The sequence below is a fragment of the Sciurus carolinensis genome, chromosome 2 (genome assembly GCF_902686445.1).
Source record: "Sciurus carolinensis chromosome 2, mSciCar1.2, whole genome shotgun sequence".
Classification (NCBI taxonomy): Eukaryota; Metazoa; Chordata; class Mammalia; order Rodentia; family Sciuridae; genus Sciurus; species Sciurus carolinensis.
In genome coordinates, this window is record NC_062214.1 from 140,437,692 (window position 1) to 140,460,736 (window position 23,045).

Below are 23,045 nucleotides of genomic sequence, written 5' to 3' on the forward strand. Positions count from 1 at the left end.
TCCTCTATAGCTCTATTTTCCTCCTTTATGCTATTATCATAACCATTTGTATCCTTATATATTGTGTGCCTATCAACATATAATTATTGCCCTATGTGGTTGTCTTTTAAAAGGAGTTACCAAAATATTTTTCCAAATTTGAAACCCTGTTCTGCCTTTTATTTAGCACTAGTTCTTCATAACATAGTTGAAAAAAACCCAAACATTTAAGTAAACAAACTGTTACTTAATGTCTGTATACTAAAGAATTAGAAGCCACAGAGGATAAGATATGGAAAATCCAGTTTACATGATATGACTTATTCATTAGAGCTCCTGGGCTTTATTGCACTTTAGGACCTGGTAATTTATATATATATATACACACAAACCATTGTGCTAGGTACCATTTTAGCATTCATCTTTCCCTTAAAGTCTGATACCAAGAGAGGATGACAGAAATTGAGGTAGGATTTTACTAGTTTATGATCAAATACCAGTTTCCTTTTAGAGGTCTTCCTACATCCTTTTTAATCTAGATTGTTGATTTTGGAAATGACTGCCTCCTTCCTTACGTCAAGGAATACCATAACCATTTGAAGGAAGTTTCCCTTTTTCAATAGAACATAGACTATAGCATATTGTCCTTCTCCATAGTAACCTCTCTACAAGACATCCAAGTAGATTTGCTCAATAAACCAGTATCATAAAACTCAGAGTTGGAGTCACAGATTTGTAAGTTATCATGATCGTGGTAATTAAGACATGAAAACGGTAAGATTAAAAGGAAAATATGCTTTTTTAAAAAAGTGTCGGAATGCCGGGCATGTTGGCGCATGCCTGTAATCCCAGTGGCTCAGGAGACTGAGGAAGGAGAATTGTGAGTTCAAAGCTAGCCTCAGCAACTTGTGAGGCCCTAAGCAACTCAGTGAGACCCTGTCTCTAAAATACAGAATAGAGCTGGGGATATGGCTCAGTGTCAAGTGCACTTGAGTTCAATTCTTGGTATCAAAAAAAAAAAAAAAAAAAAGTGCTGGAACTTAACTGGTCAATAAATATAAAATTAATAAATGGATAACTGACTATTAATAACTCCTCAGGAGTTAATTATTCATTTTGCAGAACTATTTTACCTTGTTCAGACTGAATTCTTACTGTTTTAGTGTTGTTTTTTTAGGCCAATTAGAACTAAAGTAATTTGATTCCTTTTTTTTTTTTTTGGGTACTGGGGATCGAACCCAGGGCCTTGTGCTTACAAGGTAAGCACTCTACCGACTGAGCTATCTCCCCAGCCCCAATTTGATTCCTTTTTAAAGGGAGATTTTAAGACAACGATAACCATTTTACATTTATGTAAAATAAAGAAAAAACTAAGAAAATTAAATTTTTTAAATTAAAATTTTTTCTCCAGACTTGCTTGTGAATAATGAATTAACTAGTTCCTCTTTGAAACTCTTCTGTGGTTTATAATTAATTACAAGAAGAAAAAACTTCATTATTTTAGCATGACTAATATGTAAAAGGAGAATTATTTTTGAGTTTTATATCTTTGAGAGTTGTATCTTTTTGGAGCTTTGCACTGTAATCATAATCAAGAATTCTCAAGTACATTGGTATTCTATTACATTTTATTAATATGTATTGTTTATTTGAAGTTAGAATAAAAATAATTTTAATTTAATCTAAGCATATTTTATTAATATGATTAACTGATTTTTTAAAGATAATTTGTCTTGAATTCCCTTAGAATTTATGTTTGAGAATGGAATATTTTTGTTTTCTTTGGGTAAACACTCATATTTTATGGAGGGTTACTCATGGAGGGTTACCCATCATACCTGATATTTATGAACAGTTTACCAGATCACATGTGTTATATTTTTTCATGCTTGATCAATATCATTATTCCTTCTGTATTTTTGTGAGTTAGGATGTTGTGTTGTAGTTAAAATTTAAGTGTGAAAAATTCCCTATAAGAAAGCCACAATGATTAAGACAAGAGCAATGAATCTGAGATGACTATTTAGATTGTTTCTCAAGTTTTCCAAAGTCTACCAGATAAAAACAGCTTAAAGATTTAGCCTATAATTTACTATCTTATTTTAGAATAGAATAGCTTATAAAATGCTATTGAAATTAAGAAACATCAGAGTACTAAAGAAAATTCCATGTTTGACCTGAGAGGTGCTTTTGAAATTGCCCTTTAAAATGTTATAGTGTAAAGAAATCATATTGATTATTAGATTTCTGTTTTTCAGTACTAGGAATTGAACCCAGGGTACTCTACCACAGAGCCTGTTTTAAAATTTACTTTGAGACAGGGTTTCCCTGAATTGCTCAAGTTGGCCTTGAATTTGTGATCTCCTGTTTTAGCCTCTGGAGTGACTGGGATTAGAAGTGTGTATCCTGGTGCTTGGCTGAAAGATTTGTGAGGTTGTGCTTATCCTACGTATTGAATAAGTTATCTGAAAATAAGATATTTGGAGAGTAGGTAAACCACGAAGAGAAGTTCTTTTCTTCCCAATGTTGTGTATTGAATGTCTCTTTTTCCTAGAGGCAGAACTAAGTATTTTTATGATTGATTATGTGATGCCACATTTTCTTGAACTGGTAATTGAGGTAATGTAGGGAGAGGCAAAAATAGAGATCAGGGTAAAGGGATATTTTTTGAAGTATAATAACATTTATTTGATATGGATTATAGCAAGTTGGAAGGAGTGCTTAAAGATTCAAATTCAAAAATGATTTGGGAGAGGAGAAGAGCTATTAAAGAGTGTTTTTCTAGAAGGGCCAAAAAAGGGAAGATTAGTTATAGAGGTTTTGGGTGGAAGCCTGGAAAGAATCAAATCTATCATATTTCAGGTTGTTCTTGAAAGGATGTTTTTCTTTTTTCCAAATTCCTGTCTTTCTCATTTACTTGGGATCATATAATATCTGGGGTCTACTAACAAAAAACAGAAAACTCCACTGGATAAGGGTGAGTTATGATCTGACCCAAGGAAAAATGAAATATAGAAAAGCAGCTGCAACAGCTTTAAGCTATATTGTGCTGAAGACCTGCTGGGGAGAGAAGTAATGTAGAAATGCCATGGGATGGTCTTTGGAGGAGAAATAATAGTTTTGAGTACCTATTTGTGCTCAAAACTACATTATTCCAGTTACAGATAAGAGAAGGGACCTATAGAGATATTCACATTCATAACCTCAAGCTGAAGCTCAGTTGTTTTCAAACTTTTTTTTTTAATGCTGTGGATCCTTTTTTAATCCCCTCTACACCGTCCTCCCCCACCCCCCAGGGAAATCTTATGTGGAATCCAGTGTTTTCAATAGATAAAATCTAAATTGGTTGAAATGAGGGAAAGAACATCTGAATCCAGGTCACTCAGCTTCTTTCTTTGCTGCTTCTCATCCTTGAAAGGTCTGAGGCATTTCTGTTGAACTCCAGTTTGAAAATCTTTGCATCTCACTGTGATGCTTTTCATCACTTGGTGATAATGGTTGAAAGTTGCCAGAAAAATGTCCTTGGATACCTTCTGTTTGGTGTTAGTCTGGCAGCCCATTTTGTGAAAACGATATTAATAGAGTTGAACACATGTACTTATATCTGTATTTGTAATCAATACTTATTGTTGAAAATGCAGGTTTATGAACTTAATTTTTTTTTTTTTTTTGTCTTGAAGGTTGTAGCAGCATTGCCTGAAGATATGAGACCAGGCTCTAATCCTTATGGCTTTACTTGGGAGTTGGTGATTTGTGCAGCTATTGGAGTTTTAGCTATTCTCTTGTTTTTGTGGAGAAGTTTTCAATCTGTAAGTAACCAGTGTATACTAAGAGAATGTTCATTCTGGCTGGAGTCTGAACTAGTAATATGAGAAACATATTTGTTATTTTAAATGAACAGGTTATAGTTTGGTGGTAACACATGTTATATGAATGACTACTAGAAACTGTATTCAGAGGAATTTTTTTGTATAAAAATTTTAAAGAATTTCTTCATATAAGTATTACTCACTAATATTAAACCCCTAATTTTATTTATGTCTTCATTTTTTATTCCTCCCTTCTCTAATATCTGTGAAAATATCACCTGACTTGGAATAAAAAACATTGTCACTTACATTTAGGTAATCCTCCCTCATGTCACCCACCTTTAAAAATTTTGGGGATATCATATTATATTTTTTAAAAAGTATAGTATATAATTTTACTTGATATCATGCCATATGTCATCTTTTGAGCTTTTTTTTTCAATCTTATGTTGATAAGATTCATCATGCTTTGCTGCATGCAATGATGCACGCCTGTAATCCCAGCAACTCCAGAGGCTGAGGCAGGAGGATTGCAAGTTCAAGGCCTGTCTTAACAATTTCGTGAGACCCTGTTTCTAAACATAAAGGGCTGGGGATGTAGTTCAGGGGTAAAATGCCCCTGGGTTCAATCCCCAGTACCACCCCCCCAAAAAAAAAAAAAAAAGATTCATCATTATTTTCTATTTAATTTCTGTAGAATATCACATTATAAAAATATAATATAGGGACTAGGGTTGTGGCTCAGTGCTAGAGCACTTGCCTAGCATGTGTGAGGCGCTGGATTCGATTGTCAGCACCACATAAAAATAAATAAATAAAATAAAGGTATTGTGTCCATCTACAACTAAAAAAAATTTTAAAAAATATACTATAGTTTTATCTGTACTTTTAACGGCCCCTTGGACATTTGGGTTATTTCCAGCCTTTTTCTATTATAAACAGTACTGCTGTGTTTGTTATTGATTTAGGTTTCTTATTGTAAGAGTTTTCTTGGAAGTATACCTAAGTATGAGATTATTAGATTATAAGGCATATGAAAGTTTTACTTTTAAAAGGTAATGTCAAATTCTTTTTTACATTATCTGTACTGCTTTATACTTCCACCAGTCCTATATAAGAGATCCTATAGATCCATTTGATCCATGTTCTCTCCAACATTCTTGATTTTTATCACTGGGGTAGATATAAAATGGATCTTACCATGGTCTTGATTTGAATTTCCTCATGAACTCTCTCCCAATAAATTTGTTAGCTTTATGTATTTGTTTTTCTTGGAAATCTTTTATGTCTTTTGCTAAGATCTTTATTGAGTAGTTTGTTATTTTCTTATTTCATTATGTTTTCTTTAAAAAAAAAAATTTTTGTTATTTACTCACATGTGCCTACACAAAGCAGGAAGTGCTCTTGTATATCTTTGTTTATTTATTTGTGGTCTAGGGATTGAACCCAGGGCTTCTGGCATGCCAGGCAGACTCAACCACTGAGCCACATTCCCAGCCCTCATTATATATTCTTGATACTATCTTTATTATGTGTATTGCAAATGTCCCAGTATGAAGTATCTTTTCATTTTCTTTTAATTTTTTTCTGATGTACAGTAATTCTCATTTTTAAAGTTTTCAGGTTTGGAATTCAGTATAAGATTTTTACTCTATGAATAACTATGCCCCACCCCCCATATATTGAATAGTCCTTCTTATCCCCACTCACCTTCCATTTCATATATTAGAATTCATATATATGGGAATCTTCACTGCACTCTATTCCATTGATTATTGTTGAAAGTAGATACATGTGTATCATTGTTTCCACACATTAGATTAAGATTGCTAATTGGAACGGGTATTGTAGCTCAGTGGTAGAGCACTAGCACATGTGAGGCATTGGATTCGATCCTTAGTACCACATAAAAATAAATAAATAAAATAAAGGTATTGTATCCCCCTGCAACTAAAAGAATATTTGAAAAAAGATAGCTAATTGGCTAATTGTATTGTTCATGAATTATATTTTTGTTTTTCTTTGTTTCCTACATCAACCAAAAATGAAGAGAAGTAGACCGCATTCCACTGTTACGATGGATTTATCACTTTCTGGTTTTTCTATTCATTCTTGCTTTGTAGATTTTGAGAATATTTTATTAGGTATATACATGTTTAGAATTGCTGTATCTTTTTGGTAAATTGAAACCTGTCAGTGTCTAGTGACCTTCTATCATGCTAATGATACTTTTGTCTTAAGACTTCTTATATCCAATGTTAAGAGAGCCATACTAACTTTGAGTGATAGTTGATGTCTTTTCCCATCCTCATATTTTTCAGCCTTTCCATGGTCTCTATTTAATGTGTATTTTGTTTTTATTTATTTATTTATTTTTGGGATGCTGGGAATCGAACCCAGGGACTTGTGCTTGCAATGCAAGCACTCTACCAACTGAGCTATCTCCCCAACCCCCTTATTTTTAAAATCTAATCTAGCAATTCTTTTTTTCACTATCAAGTATAGTCTGTGTACACATATTATGAGTATTGATTATTCATGAATTTGGAGTTTCTTCCAGCTTAATATATTAATTTGTTCTACTTTTTGTATGTTCTTTTAAATTCTTTTCACTTGATAAGTAGGTCTTTCTGCCTTTAAGTTAAGAACCTTAGCACATTCTTACATCCCCTGTGTCCTCTTTTACTTTCCAATCTTTATCATGTTGATATCATCTACATATTTTCCTGGATTAATAAGCTGTATTTTTTTCTCTCTCTTTTCTATTTGTTCTTAACTTTTCCTTCACCTCTTCTCCATCTTCAAGACAGATGAAGAATGGTCTTGAAGAACATTTCTTTTGCTGGGTCTTCTAGATTTAATTCTTACCATATTTGAACACTTCTTTCAAGATGTTTTTTAATGTGAGTTTTTTTTTTTTTTTTTTTTTGGTACTGGGAATTTAACCCAGGGACAATTACCACTGAGCTACATCGCTAGCCCTTTCTATTTTTTATTTTGAGACAGTGTTTCACTAAGTTACTTACGGCCTCACAGAGTGTTTGAGGCTGGTTGTGAATCCTGAGCCACTAGGATTGCAGGTGTTTGCCATTGCACCCAGCCTGACTTCATATCTCTGAACTTTGATTTTTCCTTTTTTTTATGGGATTCTGCTACTTTTTTTTAAAGTTGTAGGTGGATGCAATACCTTTAGTTTTTATTTACTTATTTATTTTTTATGTGGTGCTGAGGATCAAACCTAGTGCCTCCCATGTGCTAGGTGAGCGCTCTACCACTGAGCTACAACTCCATTCCCTGTCCTGATTCTGTCATCTTTTGAGAAGGTTCTTCAATTTGTTATTTCATTCCCTACTTTCTTCTTTATCTGTATCCATTCACTATACCTTGTCTTTTAAATGGGCTGTTTTCATTTCACATCTATACATGCTCTGTAGGTGGCCTAATTTCCATTTTGCTTTTTCTACTTGGTTATGTTACCTCAACCCTAAGAGTGCTCCTTTCTCATTATTTGAGAGAGAAAAAGCTGAAAAAAGAAAAAGATTTGGTTTGTGGTTTCTTTAGAGTCAATCCAGATCTATAACCCTATGGTAACTTTTCTTAGACCATTTTATTTTGGATATTAACATTAGGGGGCATGTTAAAGGGGTTTTTTGAAATAGTTTGTTTTAGGGCCACATATGTTTATGGAATTATGAGTTAAGTGAAATGAAACAGGTATCTTTATAGTGAAGGTGTTTCAAAGCCTTTAATATGATAATACACAATGTGACTTTTCATTAGGGGGACTTTAATATGTATCATTTTCCTCATTGGAGGTAGAACTCTTGGCTAACTCATGTTTATAGTAAGGTAGTAAGAAAGCAGTTGTTTTTAAGTTGGGAGTAGAAATTAAATAAATTAGATTTAGTTGAATGTATGTTTGTTTTAATGTGATTTTTGTTAAAAATTTGTTTCAGGTTAGAAGCCGGCTTTATGTGGGTAAGCTATTTTTTCTATTTTAGATCTCATCATTTGTTGAGTATAATTTAAAAACTTATAATAAATAATTCATTCATAACATTATTGACCTTTCTTTCCTTTTCTTTCTTCTTCTTTTTTTTTTTTTTTAAAGGAAGAGAAAAAAAGCTTGCTCTAAGACTTTCTGAACTAATTGAAGAAAAATGTGAACTACTTGAAAAAGTTAGCCTTGTTCAAAAAGAGGTAAGACATTTTTGAAAATAACATTCATATTAGAGTCATGGAACTAATTTTCTTTTTTGGTACTGGGGGCTGAACTCAGTGGTACCTTACTATTGAACAACATCCTCAGTCCTTTTTCTTTTGAGACAGGTTCTTGCTAAGTTGCTGGCTTTGAACTTGCAATCCACCTGCCTCAGACTCCTAAGTCACTGGGATTACAGGCGTGTGCCACTCATGGAACTTGCTATTTTTCAATGTAACTACTTCTATGTAAATTTAAGATTAGTAATGCTTAATTTGCAGAGTATGAGAGTTCTCTTGTTTCTTAACTTCAGTGCTTAACCCATCTTCTTAATTCTGGCCATCATGTTAGGTGTATGATGTTTTCTTATTGTAGATTCAGTTTGTATTTCTCTGCCTAGTGAGGCGGAGTACCTTGTTTTGTATATATTGGTTATTTTGGTGTTCTTTTGTGAAGTTGTCTTTTCAAGTCTTTTTCATGTTTTTAAAGGTATGGTTGTCTTTATTCTTTTTATTATGTAGGAGTTTTTCTGTATCTTAGATACAGGTCCTTTGTTAAATATATGTACTGCAAATATCTTCTTCCACTCTGGCTTACTTTATTTCAAATGCTACCTTGGGAAAGCAGAAGTTCTTAATTAGTATAAACCAATTTGTCAATTATTTATTTATGATAACTGCATTTTGTTTCCTGATGAAAGAAATTTTTCTTGGGTGCAAAGATATTCTTTGGTGTTATCTTTTAGAAAATTAATTGTTTTCCTTTTTTATTTTGTCTTTGTATTAGTTTGCTAGGGCTACCATCATAAAGTATCACAGACTTAGTGGTTTAAATACAGAAATTTATTTCTCACAGATCCATAGATATTATGTCCAAAATTTAAGGCACAGACTCATTTAGTTTCATTTGTGGCCTCTCTCTGGCTCACAGATGGTTGCCTTCTTGCTATGTCTTTACATGGAATGGGCACACACACATTTCTGGCATCTCTGTATCCAAATGGTCTTTTCTTATAAGGGTATTATTCTTATTGCATGAGGACACATTCCAACAGCTTCATTTTTTTTTTTTTTTTAAGAAAAGATTGGTCAATTTTACTTCTTTAAAATTAAGAAATTACATTTACAAAAACATATCACAGAATGAAAATCCAGTGTGGGAGAAAACATTTATAACAAATTAAACCATTAGGGAACTAGCATCTAAAATATATAAACTCTTTGTACAAATCAATATGAAAAACATAGAAACCCAAAAGAAAAATGGACAAAAGGCTTAAATAATCACTTGATCTGCGCTCTAAATTAAAATATTTTGTTGTTAATTTTTTTCATTTGTTTTAATTAGTTATACATGACAGTAGAATGCATTTGGATATATCATATATAATGGAGTATAATTTCTCATTCTTCTGATTATACGTGATGTAGAATCCCACCCGTTGACATGTATGTACACAAGGTTATAATGTCTGATTCATTCTACTAACCTTTTTATCCCCATACCCCCTCCCCTCCCATTAATCCCCTCTACCTAATTTAAAGTAACTCTTATTCTTCCCTTCCACCTCCCTACCCATTGTGAATTAGCATCCACATATCAGAGAAAACATTTGGCTTTTGGTTTTTTGGGATTGGCTTATTTTGCTTAGCATGATATTCTCCAGTTCTGTTCATTTACCTGCAACTGCCATAATTTCATTCTTCTTTAAGGCTGAGTAATATTCCATTGTATATGTGTGTACATACATGTATATACATCACATTTTTTTTGTTCATTCATCTGTTGAAGGGCACCCAGATTGGTTCCATAGTTTAGCTATTGGGAATTGAGGTGCTATAAACGTTGATGTGGATGCATCACTGTAATCTGCTGATTTTAAGACCTTTGAGTATAAACCAAGAAATGGGATAACTGAGTCAAATGGTGGTTTCATTCCAAGTTTTCTGAGGAATCACTATACCACTTTCCATAATGGTTGTACCAATTTGCATTCCTCACAGCAATTATAAGTGTACCTTTTTCCCCACATTCTTGCCAACATTTATTGTTTTTTGTATTCTTAATAATTGGTAGTCTGATTGGGGTGACATGAAATCTTAGTTTTGTTTTTTTTTTTTTTGTGGTGCTGGGGATTGAACCCAAGGCCTTGTGCATCCAAGGCAAGCACTCTACCAACTGAACTACATCCCCAGCCCTGAAATCTTAGTTTTCATTTGCATTTCTCTAATTGCTAAAGATGTTGAACATTTTTTCATATATTTGTTGATTGATTGTATTTCTTCTGTGAAGAGTTTGTTCAGTTCCTTAGCCCATTTATTGATTGGATTATTCGTTTTTTTTGGTGTTCAGTTTTTGAGTTCTTCATATATCCTAGAGATTAGTGCTCTATCTGAGGTGCATATGGTAAAGATTTTCTCCCATTCTGTAGTCTCTCTCTTCATGTTATTGATTATTTCCTTTGCTGAGAAGCTTTTCAGTTTGAATCCATCCCATTTATTGATTCTTGATTTTAGTTCTTGCACTTTGGGAGTCTTTATAAGGAAGTCAGTTCCTAGGATGACACAGTGAAGATTTGGGCCTACTTTTTCTTCTGTTAGGCACAGGTGCTCTGTTCTATTGCCTAAGTCTTTGATCCACTTTTGAGCTGAGTTTCATACAGGATGAAAGATAGGGGTTTAACTTCATTTTGTTACATGTGAATTTCCAATTTTCCCATCACCATTTGTTTAATAGGCAATCTTTTCTCCAGTGAATGTTTTTGGCACCTTTGTCTAGTATGAGATAACTGTATTTATATGGGTTTGTCTCTGTGTCTTCTGTTTCATACCCTTGGTCTTCATGTCTGTTTTGGTGCCAATACCATGCTGTTTTTGTTACTATAGCTCTGTAGTATAGTTTAAGATCTGGTAATGTGTTGCCTCCTGCTTCACTTTTCTTGTTAAGGATTGTTTTGGCTCTTCTGGGTTTTTTATTTTTCCAAATGAATTTCACGATTGCTTTTTCTAGTTCTGTGAAGAATGTCATAGGGATTTTAGTTGGAATTGTATTAAATCTATATAATGCTTTTGGTGGTATGGCCATTTTGACAATATTAATTCTGCCTATTCACGAGAATGGGAGGTCTTTCCATCTTCTAAGGTCTTCAGTTTCTTTCTTTAATGTTCTGTAGTTTTCATTATAGAGGTCTTTCACCTCTTCTGTTAAATTGATTCCCAAGTATTTTTTTTTTTTTTTGAGGCTATTGTGAATGGGGTAGTTTTCTTAATTTCTATTTCAGTGGATTCATTACTGATGTATAGGATCATGTTTGATTTATGGGTATTGATTTTATATCCTGCTACTTTGCTGAATTCATTTATGAGTTTTAGAAGTTTTCTGGTGGAATTTTTTGATCCTCTCAAGATAGAATCATGTCATCAGTAAATAGTGATAGTTTGAGTTCTTCTTTTCCTATTCGTATTCCTTTAATTTCTTTTCTTTTTTTTTTTTTTTAATCCCATTAATTTCTTTCTCCTGTCTAATTGCTCTGGATAGAGTTTCAAGGATGATGTTGAATAGATGTGGTGAAAGAGGGCATCCTTGTCTTGTTCCAGTTTTTAGAGGACATGCTTTCATTCTCCATTTAGAATGACGTTGGCCTTGGGTTTAGCATATATAGCTTTTATGATGTTGAGGTATTTTACTACTATCCCTAGTTTTTCTAGTGTTTTGAACATGAAGGAGTGCTGTATTTTGTGAAATGCTTTTTCTGCATCTATTGATGATCATATGATTCTTGTTTTTAAGTATGTTGATGTGAACAGATTACATTTATTGGTTTCCCTGTGTTGAACTAATCTTGGATTCCTGGGATGAACCCTACTAGATTGTGGTGAATTGTATTTTTAATATGTTTTTGTATGTGATTTGCCAGAATTTTACTGAGAATTTTTGCATCTACGTTCATCAGGGATGTTGGTCTGAAGTTTTCTTTCTTTGATGTGTCTTGGTCTGGTTTTGTTATTGGGGTGATATTAGCCTCATAGAATGAGTTTGGAAGGGTTCCCCAACAGCTTCATTTTAACTTAATCACAATTTTAAAGGCTCTGTCTCCAGATGTAGTCATATTTGGAGTAATGTGGATTCAAGTTTCAACATAGGAATTTGTGGGAGACACAATTTGGTTCATTACAGTTTTCGATCCATTTGGAATTGAATCCATGATGGGATAATTGGAAGAATATGTCAGTATTAAATTTTTATATGGATATCAAGTTAATTATTCACTTTTATTGAAAAGACCTCCCTATTCTATAGTGTCATCTTAAATCAAGTGACTGAATATATGTGAGATTGTTTCTGTAGTATCTTGTGTTCTGTTGGTCTTTTAAAACATTTTTTTACCAATACAGTACCATTTTTTTGTTTACTCTAGTTTTATAAGTCTTGTTATCAGATAATGTAAACCTCCAAGTTTGTTCTTCAGAATTGTCTTGGTTCCCATGATACTTAGTCTTTCCATATACATTTTAAATCATTCACACACACACACACACACACACACACCACACACACACACACGCATGCACATACACATAGAAGCATGCACACAACCTGTCAATAGTTTGGGATTCTGTTGGGTATATAGATCAATTTAGAAAGAACTGACATTTTTATAATGTTGAATTCTTATCCCAGTGGTATATTTTTCTGTTTATTATGTCTTTTAAAAATTCTCTCAGCTGGACATGGTGGCATATGCCTGTGATTCTAGCAGCTTGAGAGGATGAGTTAGGAGAATTGCAAGTTCTAGGCCATCCTCAGCAACTTAGCAAGGCCTTAAACAATTTAGCAAGACCCTGCCTCAAAATAAAAAATAAAAAGGACTGGGGATGTACCTCAGTGATTAAGCACCCCTGAGTTCAACTCCTAGTCCCCCCACACCCCACAAAAAAAAATTGTTTTACACCTTTAAAAAATTTTTTTTTCCTTTAAGTTGTGGATGGACACAGTGTCTTTATTATTTATGTGGTGCTGGGGATTGAACCCAGTGCCTTATGCATGTGAGGCAAGCACTCTACCACTGAGCCACAACCCCAGTCCTGTTTTACACCTTTTTAATTTATCGTCTTGAACATCTTTTCTTATATTTATTCCCAAGTATGTTTTTTTTTTCCAACAGCTTTATTGGGTTACAATTACATACTATAAAATCCACCGATTTTTTTTTTTTTTTTTTTTGGTGCTGGGGATCGAACCCAGGGCTTTGTGTTTGCAAGGCAAGCACTCTACTGACTGAGCTATCTCCTCAGCCCCTAAAATCCACCGATTTAAAGTGTATAAATTCATAACTTTTAGTATATTCTCAGAGTTGTTTATTCATCGTAGCGATCAACTTTCCAACATTTTTATTATGCCCAAAAGAAGCCATGGACACTTTAGCTATCACCCTTCACCCAGTATGTACCACCCCAAAGACATAAGATAATGTCTTTCTATTTCTATAGATTGCCCTATTCTGGACATTTCACATAAATGCAATTGTATAAATATGGTTCTCTGTGATTTTCTCTTAGAGTGATGTTAAATACAGATGCAACAATTCAACTTAGAAGTTGAATTCCAAAGGAGATTTTTCATTCATAACCTGTATCAGAATTAACTTATTTTTTGTCAAATTTTCATAGCACAATTTATATATCCTTTTGTCAGTTGATGAACATTTTGGGTTATTTCCACTTTTGGTGTTATAAGTAGTAAATGCTTATTATATTCATATACAAGTTTTTGTGTGAACATACAAAAGAATTACCAGTTTTTTACAATGGCTACACCACTTTACTTTCCCATCAACAGTTTGTGAGTCTTCTGACTTCTGTATATCCTTCCCAAAACTTACTGTATTTTTTTTTAAAATAACAGTTCTATTGGGTATTAACGTAGTTTCTCATCGTGGTTTTGATTTGCATTTCCCTGATGGCTAATGATGCATTTTCTTGATGGCTAATAAAGCATCTTACTGTGGTTAATTGGCCATTTGTATATCTTTCCTGGAGAAAAGTTTATTTGCTTCTTAGCCCAGTTTTTAATTGGGTTGTCTATTAAGTTCTATCTTTATGTATTCTGGATGCAAAGCTTATCAGATGTATGATTAACAAATATTTTCTCTCCTGTGGGTTGTTTCCTCATTTTTTTAATGTTGGTATACTATGAAGCACAAAAATTTTAAAATTTGATGAAGCCCACCCAGTTTATCTTTTCTTTTTCTGTTCTTTTGGTATCAGGTACAGGAAATGACGGCTTAATATAGGATCACAAGACATACTTACTTCCTTTTAGAAGTTTTATAGACTTAATTCTTTTTTTTTAACTTTTTTTTTTTAGATGTTGACGGACCTTATTTTATTCATTATTTATACGTAGTGCTGAGAATCCAACCCAGTGCTTCACACGTGCTAGGCAAGCGCTCTACCACTGAGCCACAACCTAGCCAAGACTTAAATCTTATGTTTTTAAGTCTGATCCATTTTGAATTGATGTTTATGTATAGTGTGAGGTTTTGTATGTTGACTTTATAGTCTGCCCCTTTACTGAATTCATTTATTAGAAACTGTAGTTTTTTGGTGGAGTCTGGAATTTTCTATAGGTACAATCACATCATCTGTAAATGGAGACAATTCTATGTCTTCCTATCTAATTTAGGTAACTTTTACGTTCATATCTTTTTTTTATTCAACTGTTTTTGATAGGACTTCTAGTTCTATGTTGACTGAAAGTGATGAGAATGAGTCCTTGCCTTGTACCCAGGATCTTAGAGGAAAAGTTTTTAGTTTCTTCTAATTATATTAGCTTTGGGTTTTTTCATAAATGACCTTTATTATGTTAAGGAACTTTCCTTCTATAACTAAAATTAAGAGTTTTTTCAAGAAAGGATATTGTACTTTGTCAAATGCTTTTCTGTGTCAACTGGTATGATTATGTAATTGTCTTTCAATATGTTAAGGTGATGCATCACTTTGATTTTTGCATATTAAATTAGCCTTCATGCTGGGGATAAATTCCATAAGATCATGATGCATAATTTTTTTTCTTTTTGTAGTACTGGGAATAGCATGCTCTATACTGAGCAACACCCCAGCCCTTCAGCCCTTTTTTAAAATTTTGAGATAGGGTCTCCTAAATTGCCCAAGCTATCCTTGAACTTGTGATCCTCCTGTCTTAGCTTCCTGAATAGTGTGTAAGTTTTTGATGAGTTGTTCAATTGCATTTGCTAATATTTTATTGAGGATTTTTGCATTAATGCTTATTTATTTTTTGTAATATTTTGGTGTTTTGTTATTTGCATTAATGTTTATCAGAGATATTGACATGCAGTTTTCTTTTCTTATAGTATCTTTATTTTGCTTAGGTATCAAAGTGATACCTCTTAAAATGTGTTAGGAAATATTCCCTCCAGCTCTGTGTTTGAGAAGAGTGGAAGTATTAGTCTCAATTCTTTTTTGAAAGTTTGGTTGAATTCTGCCACAAAGCAGTCTGGTCCTGGACTTCTCTTAATTGGGAGATCAGATTACTTTAATAACAGATTGAGATATGTAGAAGTTGTATTTCAGTTCAGTTAGTCTGTTTCTGGTTTAGACTTTTGTAAGAGAGCCAGTTTTAGCTGGGTGCAGCGGTGCACGCCTGTAATCCCAAGCGACTTGAGAGGCTGAGGCAGAAAGATCAGAGGTTCACTAACCTCAGCAACTTAGCAAGGCTCTAAACTCAGGGAGACTCTGTCTCTAAAAGAAATATTAAGAAAGGGCTTGGGATGTGACTTGGTAGTTTGAAGGGCCCCTGGGTTAAATCCCCGGTACAAATTGAAAAAAAAAAAAAAAAAAAGATGACCAATTTTGGTTAGTGTTAGTTTCCTAATACTACTGTAACAAATTACCACAAACTTAGTGATGTAGAGCAACGCAAATTTGTTCTAATTCTGGAGGTTAGAACCTGTGTTGGAGGTTAAAACCTGTGTTGTGGGTCAAATAAAGGTTCAGCGAGTCTGTTTTCTTATGCAGGCTCCCAGAGAGAATTTGTTCCTTCCTTCTTCTAGATTCTAGAGGCTATAGTGATTCCTTAGACTCATAGCTGCATCACCCTGATCTCTGCTTTTATCTATACATCATCTTCTCTCTTAATTTTAGTTCTCCTTCCCCCCTTTGTTTTTGGTGCTGGGGATTGAACCCAGGGTCTTCTGCGTGTTAATAAATTAAGCATATGATCTACCAGTGATAAACCCCCTTGCCTCTTACCTTGGATATATTGGACCCATCAGAATAATACTGAATACTCTCCTATCTCAAGATCCTTAACTGTACTTGGAAATATTGAGGATTAGTACATAGACATCTTCAGAGAGGTTATTATTCATCCAAGGACAGGGTCCTATCCTAAAACGTGAGTGCTATGGCTCATCCTACTCAGCAGGTCCTGAACTCCACATTTTATCTTCTCAGCTTCTGATTCTACTGAAATCTTTGCTCAGTTTCCCACCATAACAGCCTTTACTTTTTGGGGAAAAAGAATTGTCAAATGCTAGATTTGTCTTTCTGGGAATTCTGTATTTTCTCGTAAATATTTATTGTTTTGCTCTTTGAGGCCATCAGACAGATCCTGTGTTTCATTTTTGTCCAGTTATTCTTTGCAGAAAGACTGATTTAAAATAGCCTACTTTCCGTTTAATCACTTTTTAAAAAACAGTGGATAAGTGCACTTTGTCAGATTTTATAACATTGTATATTTTATTTCCTTACTTTTCATTTATTGATGACAGTTCTCTTATATTCTAAAGATTTTGCATTCCCTACTTGATTTGTCATATGATATGAATTAAAATTGAAAATTTCTGATAGTTACTATAAGTTTCTCTTTATTGAAAAGACTTAAAAAAGAAGTATACTTGTTAGAGGGAGTAATAGACATCTTATACAAAAATGTACTTTTTGAATAAATCTTTGAATAATCTTCAGTACAACTTTGCCATTAGACTTTTCATCTCCTTTTAAGTAAAGAATGCTCATATGAGTTACACCCTGTGTTCTTTGAGAAGCAGACTTTGGACAATTTTCCTAGTCTTTAAAATAAATTTTTTTTTTTTTTTTTTTTGTGGAGCTGGGGATTGAACCCAGGATCTCTTGCAAGCTAGGCAAGTGTTCTACTCAGCTACATCCTAAACCCTTCTTTCCTAGTCTTAAAGGTGAATTTCTGCCATATAGTGTCCAAGTGAATGGATTGTGATATGTTATCTGCCCTGGCTTTGTTACAGTGGTCAGATTTGAAGAACTTAAAAGCTGAGTAAATTCAAGTGGATTTAACATACATGAGGAAATAGATGCTCTCTGCTTCTTAGGCATCTGTCTAGATAAAATCTGGAATAATATTTGTAGTTTTTACTTATGTGTTGCCTTGTTTCAGTATGAAGGCTTAGAGTCATCTTTAAAGGATGCCAGTTTTGAGAAGGAGTCAACAGAAGCACAAAGTTTGGAGGTAAAAAAGAAAAAGAAAAAGAAATTTAAAACATTGGGGTAAAGGGTTCTTACTAAATAACCTGAACTTTAAAAATAATAGATCTTCTCAAAACTAAGTATTTCAAAGAAATGTGAATGAACATCTCTCGATGCTAAAGCTTAAAGAATAAAGAAATAGAGGTAGGTAGCATACAATATTTTAAAAATTTTGAGCTCTTGATTCTTAACTTGTTTTGAGTGAGGTATAGTCACTTTACTAGAATCTAGAACTGTATAGAAGTTCTTTATTCTTCATTGGTAAGAAACACATTAAGGTTACCATTCCTTTTTTGACTCAGTTTGCTCCAAAAGGAGAAATAGGATTCATTTTCACAAATTTAGGACTAGCGAGAAATAATGCATTATGTAAATTGCCTTTACTTCATCCAGGATAGCATAAGGTATCTAGAATTTGGTCATTGTAAGTAGTAGACTACTAGTGAATGTTTAACAACCGCTCTCCAAAGAGCATTTGCTGAGTTTTATACTATAAATACTCCCACTGTGGCCAGTTTCAAACTTATCAACATGATCTCACTGAATAACAAGTTTTGAAGAGATTTAAATGGTTGACTTTCCTGAGCCAGGTGTGATTCAGCTAATTGAAAAGAACGAAAGTATGGGAATTAAGCTAAACTAAGATTCAGGCAAGTGATGGGAAAGCCTTAATACTGTTTACAGATGAAGTGTTGTATTAAGTGCAGTAGTGACAAGTGATAGTAGTAGAAGCCTGCTTCTGCTGATATTAAAATAGAAAACAGTAGACCTTGTACCTATGGCATACGTGTTCAGTTCAGTTGGCAGTTCTCAGTCACTGATGTCTGTTATCATTAGAAAGTTATATGTCATCAGAATTTCCTTGTAGAGGCAAAAGGAAGTTATAAATTGAGTTCCCAATAAAACAGAGTTCTTGCTCTTCAGTTGTTATCTTTTGATATCCAAGAAATGCCGAAATTGTATTTTATTTGTTGACCCTGTTTCAAATTCTGTCCCAGTAGTAACTTATTATTTTGAGAAATAAAAAGAATTTTAGAAGACTTTTGGCATGTTAACAAAGGAACAAAAAATGGGTAGCAAAGACATTTACTCAAGCTTGGTTATATTGTGAATAAAATAAAATATACCATTTGTTGTCAAGGCATGAATTTATATAATCTAGGTGTAAAATTTGTTGAGTTTTTAGCTGAAAGGAACAAATTTTAGAGATTTTTTTCTAATTTAGTAATTTTTAAAATAAGTATATTTTCAGGAATAGCCATCATAATTGAGTACAAACTATAATGTGATACAATCTGTAGAATGTTTAATGATTGAATCTGTAGATAAAAATCAAACCAATAAAGTAAGTTTGATTCAAGTCAGATTTCCTGTAATGAAATTGTCAAATTTGGGGAAATATATAAAACAAGGTTTTTAACAACAATATCTTTTGGTTTGTTATTTTTTTGAACAAGTTTGATGAAGGATCACAAATATCAGAGGTATGTTTATTATAGCATTCAAAATCCAATTGAAATGATCCAATGGCTAATCACTTTAAATCAAAGAGGTTACAGAATATATATCATAATTCAATGGGGAATATTACCATTGAGCAATCGTGATTGGTTTTGGAGTTTATTTTTAAATTTTTACTTCTTTTGTTTGTGGTTCTGGGGATTAGGGCTTCGTTCATACTAGGCAAGTATTCTACCACTGATCTATTTCTCTAACTGTTGGAGTTTATTTTTATGTTATTATGTTTTTATAGTAAATTGGATCTGTTTTTCATATTTTTCTTTAACATGCTTTAGAGCAGAAGTTGGCAAACTGCTAGGATTTTCTACCTGTTTTTGTAAATGAAGTTTTATTGAAACATAGCTGTGTTTGTTCATTTAGAGTATTGTTTTTGTTTCTTCTGACAGTGACATAGTTGAATAATTATGACAGACTGCATCCCCTATAAACCTGAAATATTTACTCTCCCTTTATAGAAGTTGTTTGCTGACCACTGCTAGAATTGTTGTTATTTTAATATCATATAAGTAACATGTAATATGTACATATGTTTCTTTATACTGGTCTGATTTACCCGAACCAGAAATTCACAAGTCTGTCTTATAAAGTTGATTTTCTGTTTTAGGCAACATATGAAAAGCTGGATAGGTCCAAATCTAAACTTGAGGATGAAATACTCTTTTTAGAAAAAGAACTAGAAGAAGAGAAATCTAAACATTCTGAACAGGATGATTTGGTAAGGCTTTTGTATTTGAGGAGAATATAAGAAAAAGAAAGTTACTGAGTTTTAAAAATTAATACAATATTGGTTGAAATATTACATGTACTGTAAAGAGTGCAAAGAATACAGAAGTAAAGAGCAAAAATTTCCAGATCTGCTTTTTTCACTTTCTAGATGTTATTGCAAAGTTCTTGCATGTTCTAATAGAAATTTTCTATATGCATTCTGGAAGTAACTCATACATAATTCAAGTTGAATCATCACATACATGGTAGATATTTTTATTACTTAAAAGATATTTTAAGAACATTTTGACTTTCTATTTAAAATATGGCTTAAGGAAACTCTTGATGTGTGTGAGATTATTTAATAAGATGATGTAATGTTGGTGACTTATCTTGAGCCTGTATAAGTGTTATGAAATATCGGAGCTGAGTTGAGATACTTTTGTTATGTAACTAACATAAAATCCCTTTTAGCATATGGTAAATAAACTGAGGAACTTCTAAATTTGAGCCCTCACTTATAAAACAAAAACAGTATATTAACAGTATATCTAATATATATGAAATCTTGGAAACTAAAGGGATTTAGTAAATATTTATTGACTGATACTGTCTTTACAGATGGCAGATATATCTAAAAGGATACAGTCCCTAGAAGATGAATCAAAATCCCTCAAATCACAAGTAGCTGAAGTAAGTTGAATTAGTCTAACACTTGTTGCTGTTGAAAATCACTGTAATTTTATTTTTGTTTTTATTACTAAGAATTAAGATACTATACTAGGATTTGAGATATGGGAGAGTCTTAGATATTTAAGTTTTTACATGAGGTACTTCAGAGAAGTTCATTTTTCACTGTATTTATTAAGCTATTGGTGTGTACTGAGTTCTGTTGAACATGTATAGCACATTGTAGATACAAAAGCCTCCAGGAGGTTTAAATTATAGTAGGGGAGACACAGAATAAATAGTTCAAAAAATTTGCTGCGTAGTACATAGTTATAGATTGTTAAATCATTTGTTCATGTCATATGGGAAATTAGTGGCAGAACCAGGACTAGACCTTGATTCTACTTCAGCCTTTTTCCTGCTGTACTATGCTGCATTGGCATGTTTTTGCCCTTGTTCAAATTCCATGTTCTAGAGAGAAATGTATAAAGATAAACTGTTGTGTTAAATTAATTGTTAGAAACTAAATTTTCGTTTTACTTAGGCTAAAACAACCTTCAGAATATTTCAAATGAATGAAGAACGACTTAAGATAGCAATAAAAGAGGCTTTGAATGAAAAGTCCCAACTTCAGGAAAGTCAGAAACAGGTTTGTACACTCTGTAAAGAATCTTCAGCTTAAGAATATTTAATCATAAATGTTCTGGACATACATACTACTGACTCATGCTAGGAGCAAGAGTGGGATTTTTTTGGAGAGCATAAGAACAAGATAGTCTCCTTACTTTGGTGTCTCTTTTCATAGAATATTAAAATGTATACTTCAGTTACCTTCTTTCTCCAGGAATGAAAGTAAACTGGGGTATTTAGCACTTTGGTAATCACAGAAAATAGCATTTAGCACCCACACTAAAGCCAAACTGCAGGGCAGGATGCAGAGAATACCAGTCAGGATTACTGAAGTTATCAGTTTGGGACCTAAATATGGAAGGAGTTCTGGTGGCAGATTAAATGAGGATTTAGCTTTTATTCTTGTCTTCTGACACATACAAGAGATAGTCCCACACACCGACATGTATTTCCTCCCCTTTTGTTTTCCCAGTAAAGTTTTTCAGTGAGAAAAATTTCAGGGATTATTGTGATTCTCTAAATACTCAGTCTGGCATACCCTTATTATATATTACAGTTTTGCCCAAAATTTTATATTCCTGTGGTTAATAATTGTTTTGTTTCCTGTAATAAACCTATCCATAATCCATCTGTACACTGTCTTCTAGAGATGTGAATTTCTTATCAGACTTTCAGATACGTTGGTTAACCTGTTTATTTGACTTTTTTTCTAGAAGCAGTTTGTCCTGGGGCCTTTTATACTCATGGTCTAGTAAGAATTTGTTCTGTAGATCTGTTAGGTTTTGGTTGTCCTGAAATTTCATTTCACTTCCATTCTGAGGATTCCACCTGTTTTTCTTCTGTGCTGGATCTTCTCTTTTTCATATAAGACTTGTTCTTTTATAGTTAATTATTTTGATTAGCTTCCTGAAAAAGTGGTATAGGAGGTAATGTTTTTAGATCTTGCATGCCTGAAAATGTCTTGTGTTTCTCTCTTACTTACTGATATTTTGATACCATCTAGCTTGGAATCCCCACCCCACCCCCAATCTTGTCATTATTATTCCATTAACTTTACTTTCCATTGTTGCTTTTGAGAAGACAAATGCTGTATAGATTATGGAACCTTGTTTGTTACCTAATCTTTTCTTCCCTGAAAGATTTTAGTATCTTTTCTTTGTTTCCAGTTCTCTGAAATTACATGACCATGTGCCTTAGTGTGTGTCATTTTGTACATTGTGTTGGACACTTTCATTATGGTTTGGTATGGAAACTCCTCTTGATTCAGTTCTGGGAAATGTACTAAATTATTCCATATTTTGGGGCATAGTTTCTCTAATAATTACTTGTAAATGTCTTCTTTTTTTATCTCTATGGAACTTTTGTTCATTTTTTTCTCTAATCTTTTTCACTTGTAAGAATTCTTTTTTGGTTTGATTTCGCAGTTTTAAAAATCTTATCTTGCTAATGATATTGAAGGTTTTTTTGACCTATTTTTCACTTTCCTGAGGTGCCTTGTTACCTTTGAGTTCCTTTATTTTCTGCTTTGGCCTATATCTTATCTAAAAAGATTCTCTTTTCAAATATTTGGAGATTTATGGCTGTTTTTGTGTTTGATATGCCTTCCAAATCTAATTGGAAGTACCACATTTGTCATCTAGGGGCTTTTCTGTTAGGTGATCTGGTTGGGGTGTTTCTAGTTGTTGGTATCTGAAGACCATTTCCACAGGGATGAGTCCTCAGTTCCCACTTAGGTGGTGTAAGCCTCTTTGCCAGTTCTTGTTGGTCAGTGAGGTAAGGAATACTGGTATCTCACTGTTTAATAAGTCAGCTTTCTTCTGTATTTTTAATTTGTTTTTCCCACTTTCACCTGGGCCAAGTGTCCCAGAATTTCAGGCTCCATATTTCAAAAGAATAACTGTTCTTGACTATGTGTTTATGTGTGAAGCAGATAGAATTGAGAATGAATGGAAAAATGAGGGTAAGAATGTTCTATCTGTATGTACTGGGAGAACATGAGAGGCTTTCTAA

At 33.2% G+C, this 23,045-nt stretch overlaps 1 protein-coding gene across 1 annotated transcript in view; it reads left to right on the forward strand.

Annotated features, from left to right (window-relative positions):
• The window catches only part of Mia2 (MIA SH3 domain ER export factor 2), a 106,091-nt gene that overhangs the window by 36,153 nt on the left and 46,893 nt on the right, over window positions 1–23,045 (forward strand). The window contains 8 exon segments of the mRNA XM_047538624.1: window positions 3,660–3,788; window positions 7,745–7,766; window positions 7,900–7,988; window positions 17,422–17,493; window positions 18,968–18,994; window positions 19,636–19,746; window positions 20,358–20,429; window positions 20,950–21,054. Coding sequence (XP_047394580.1) covers window positions 3,660–3,788; window positions 7,745–7,766; window positions 7,900–7,988; window positions 17,422–17,493; window positions 18,968–18,994; window positions 19,636–19,746; window positions 20,358–20,429; window positions 20,950–21,054 — 627 coding nt within the window.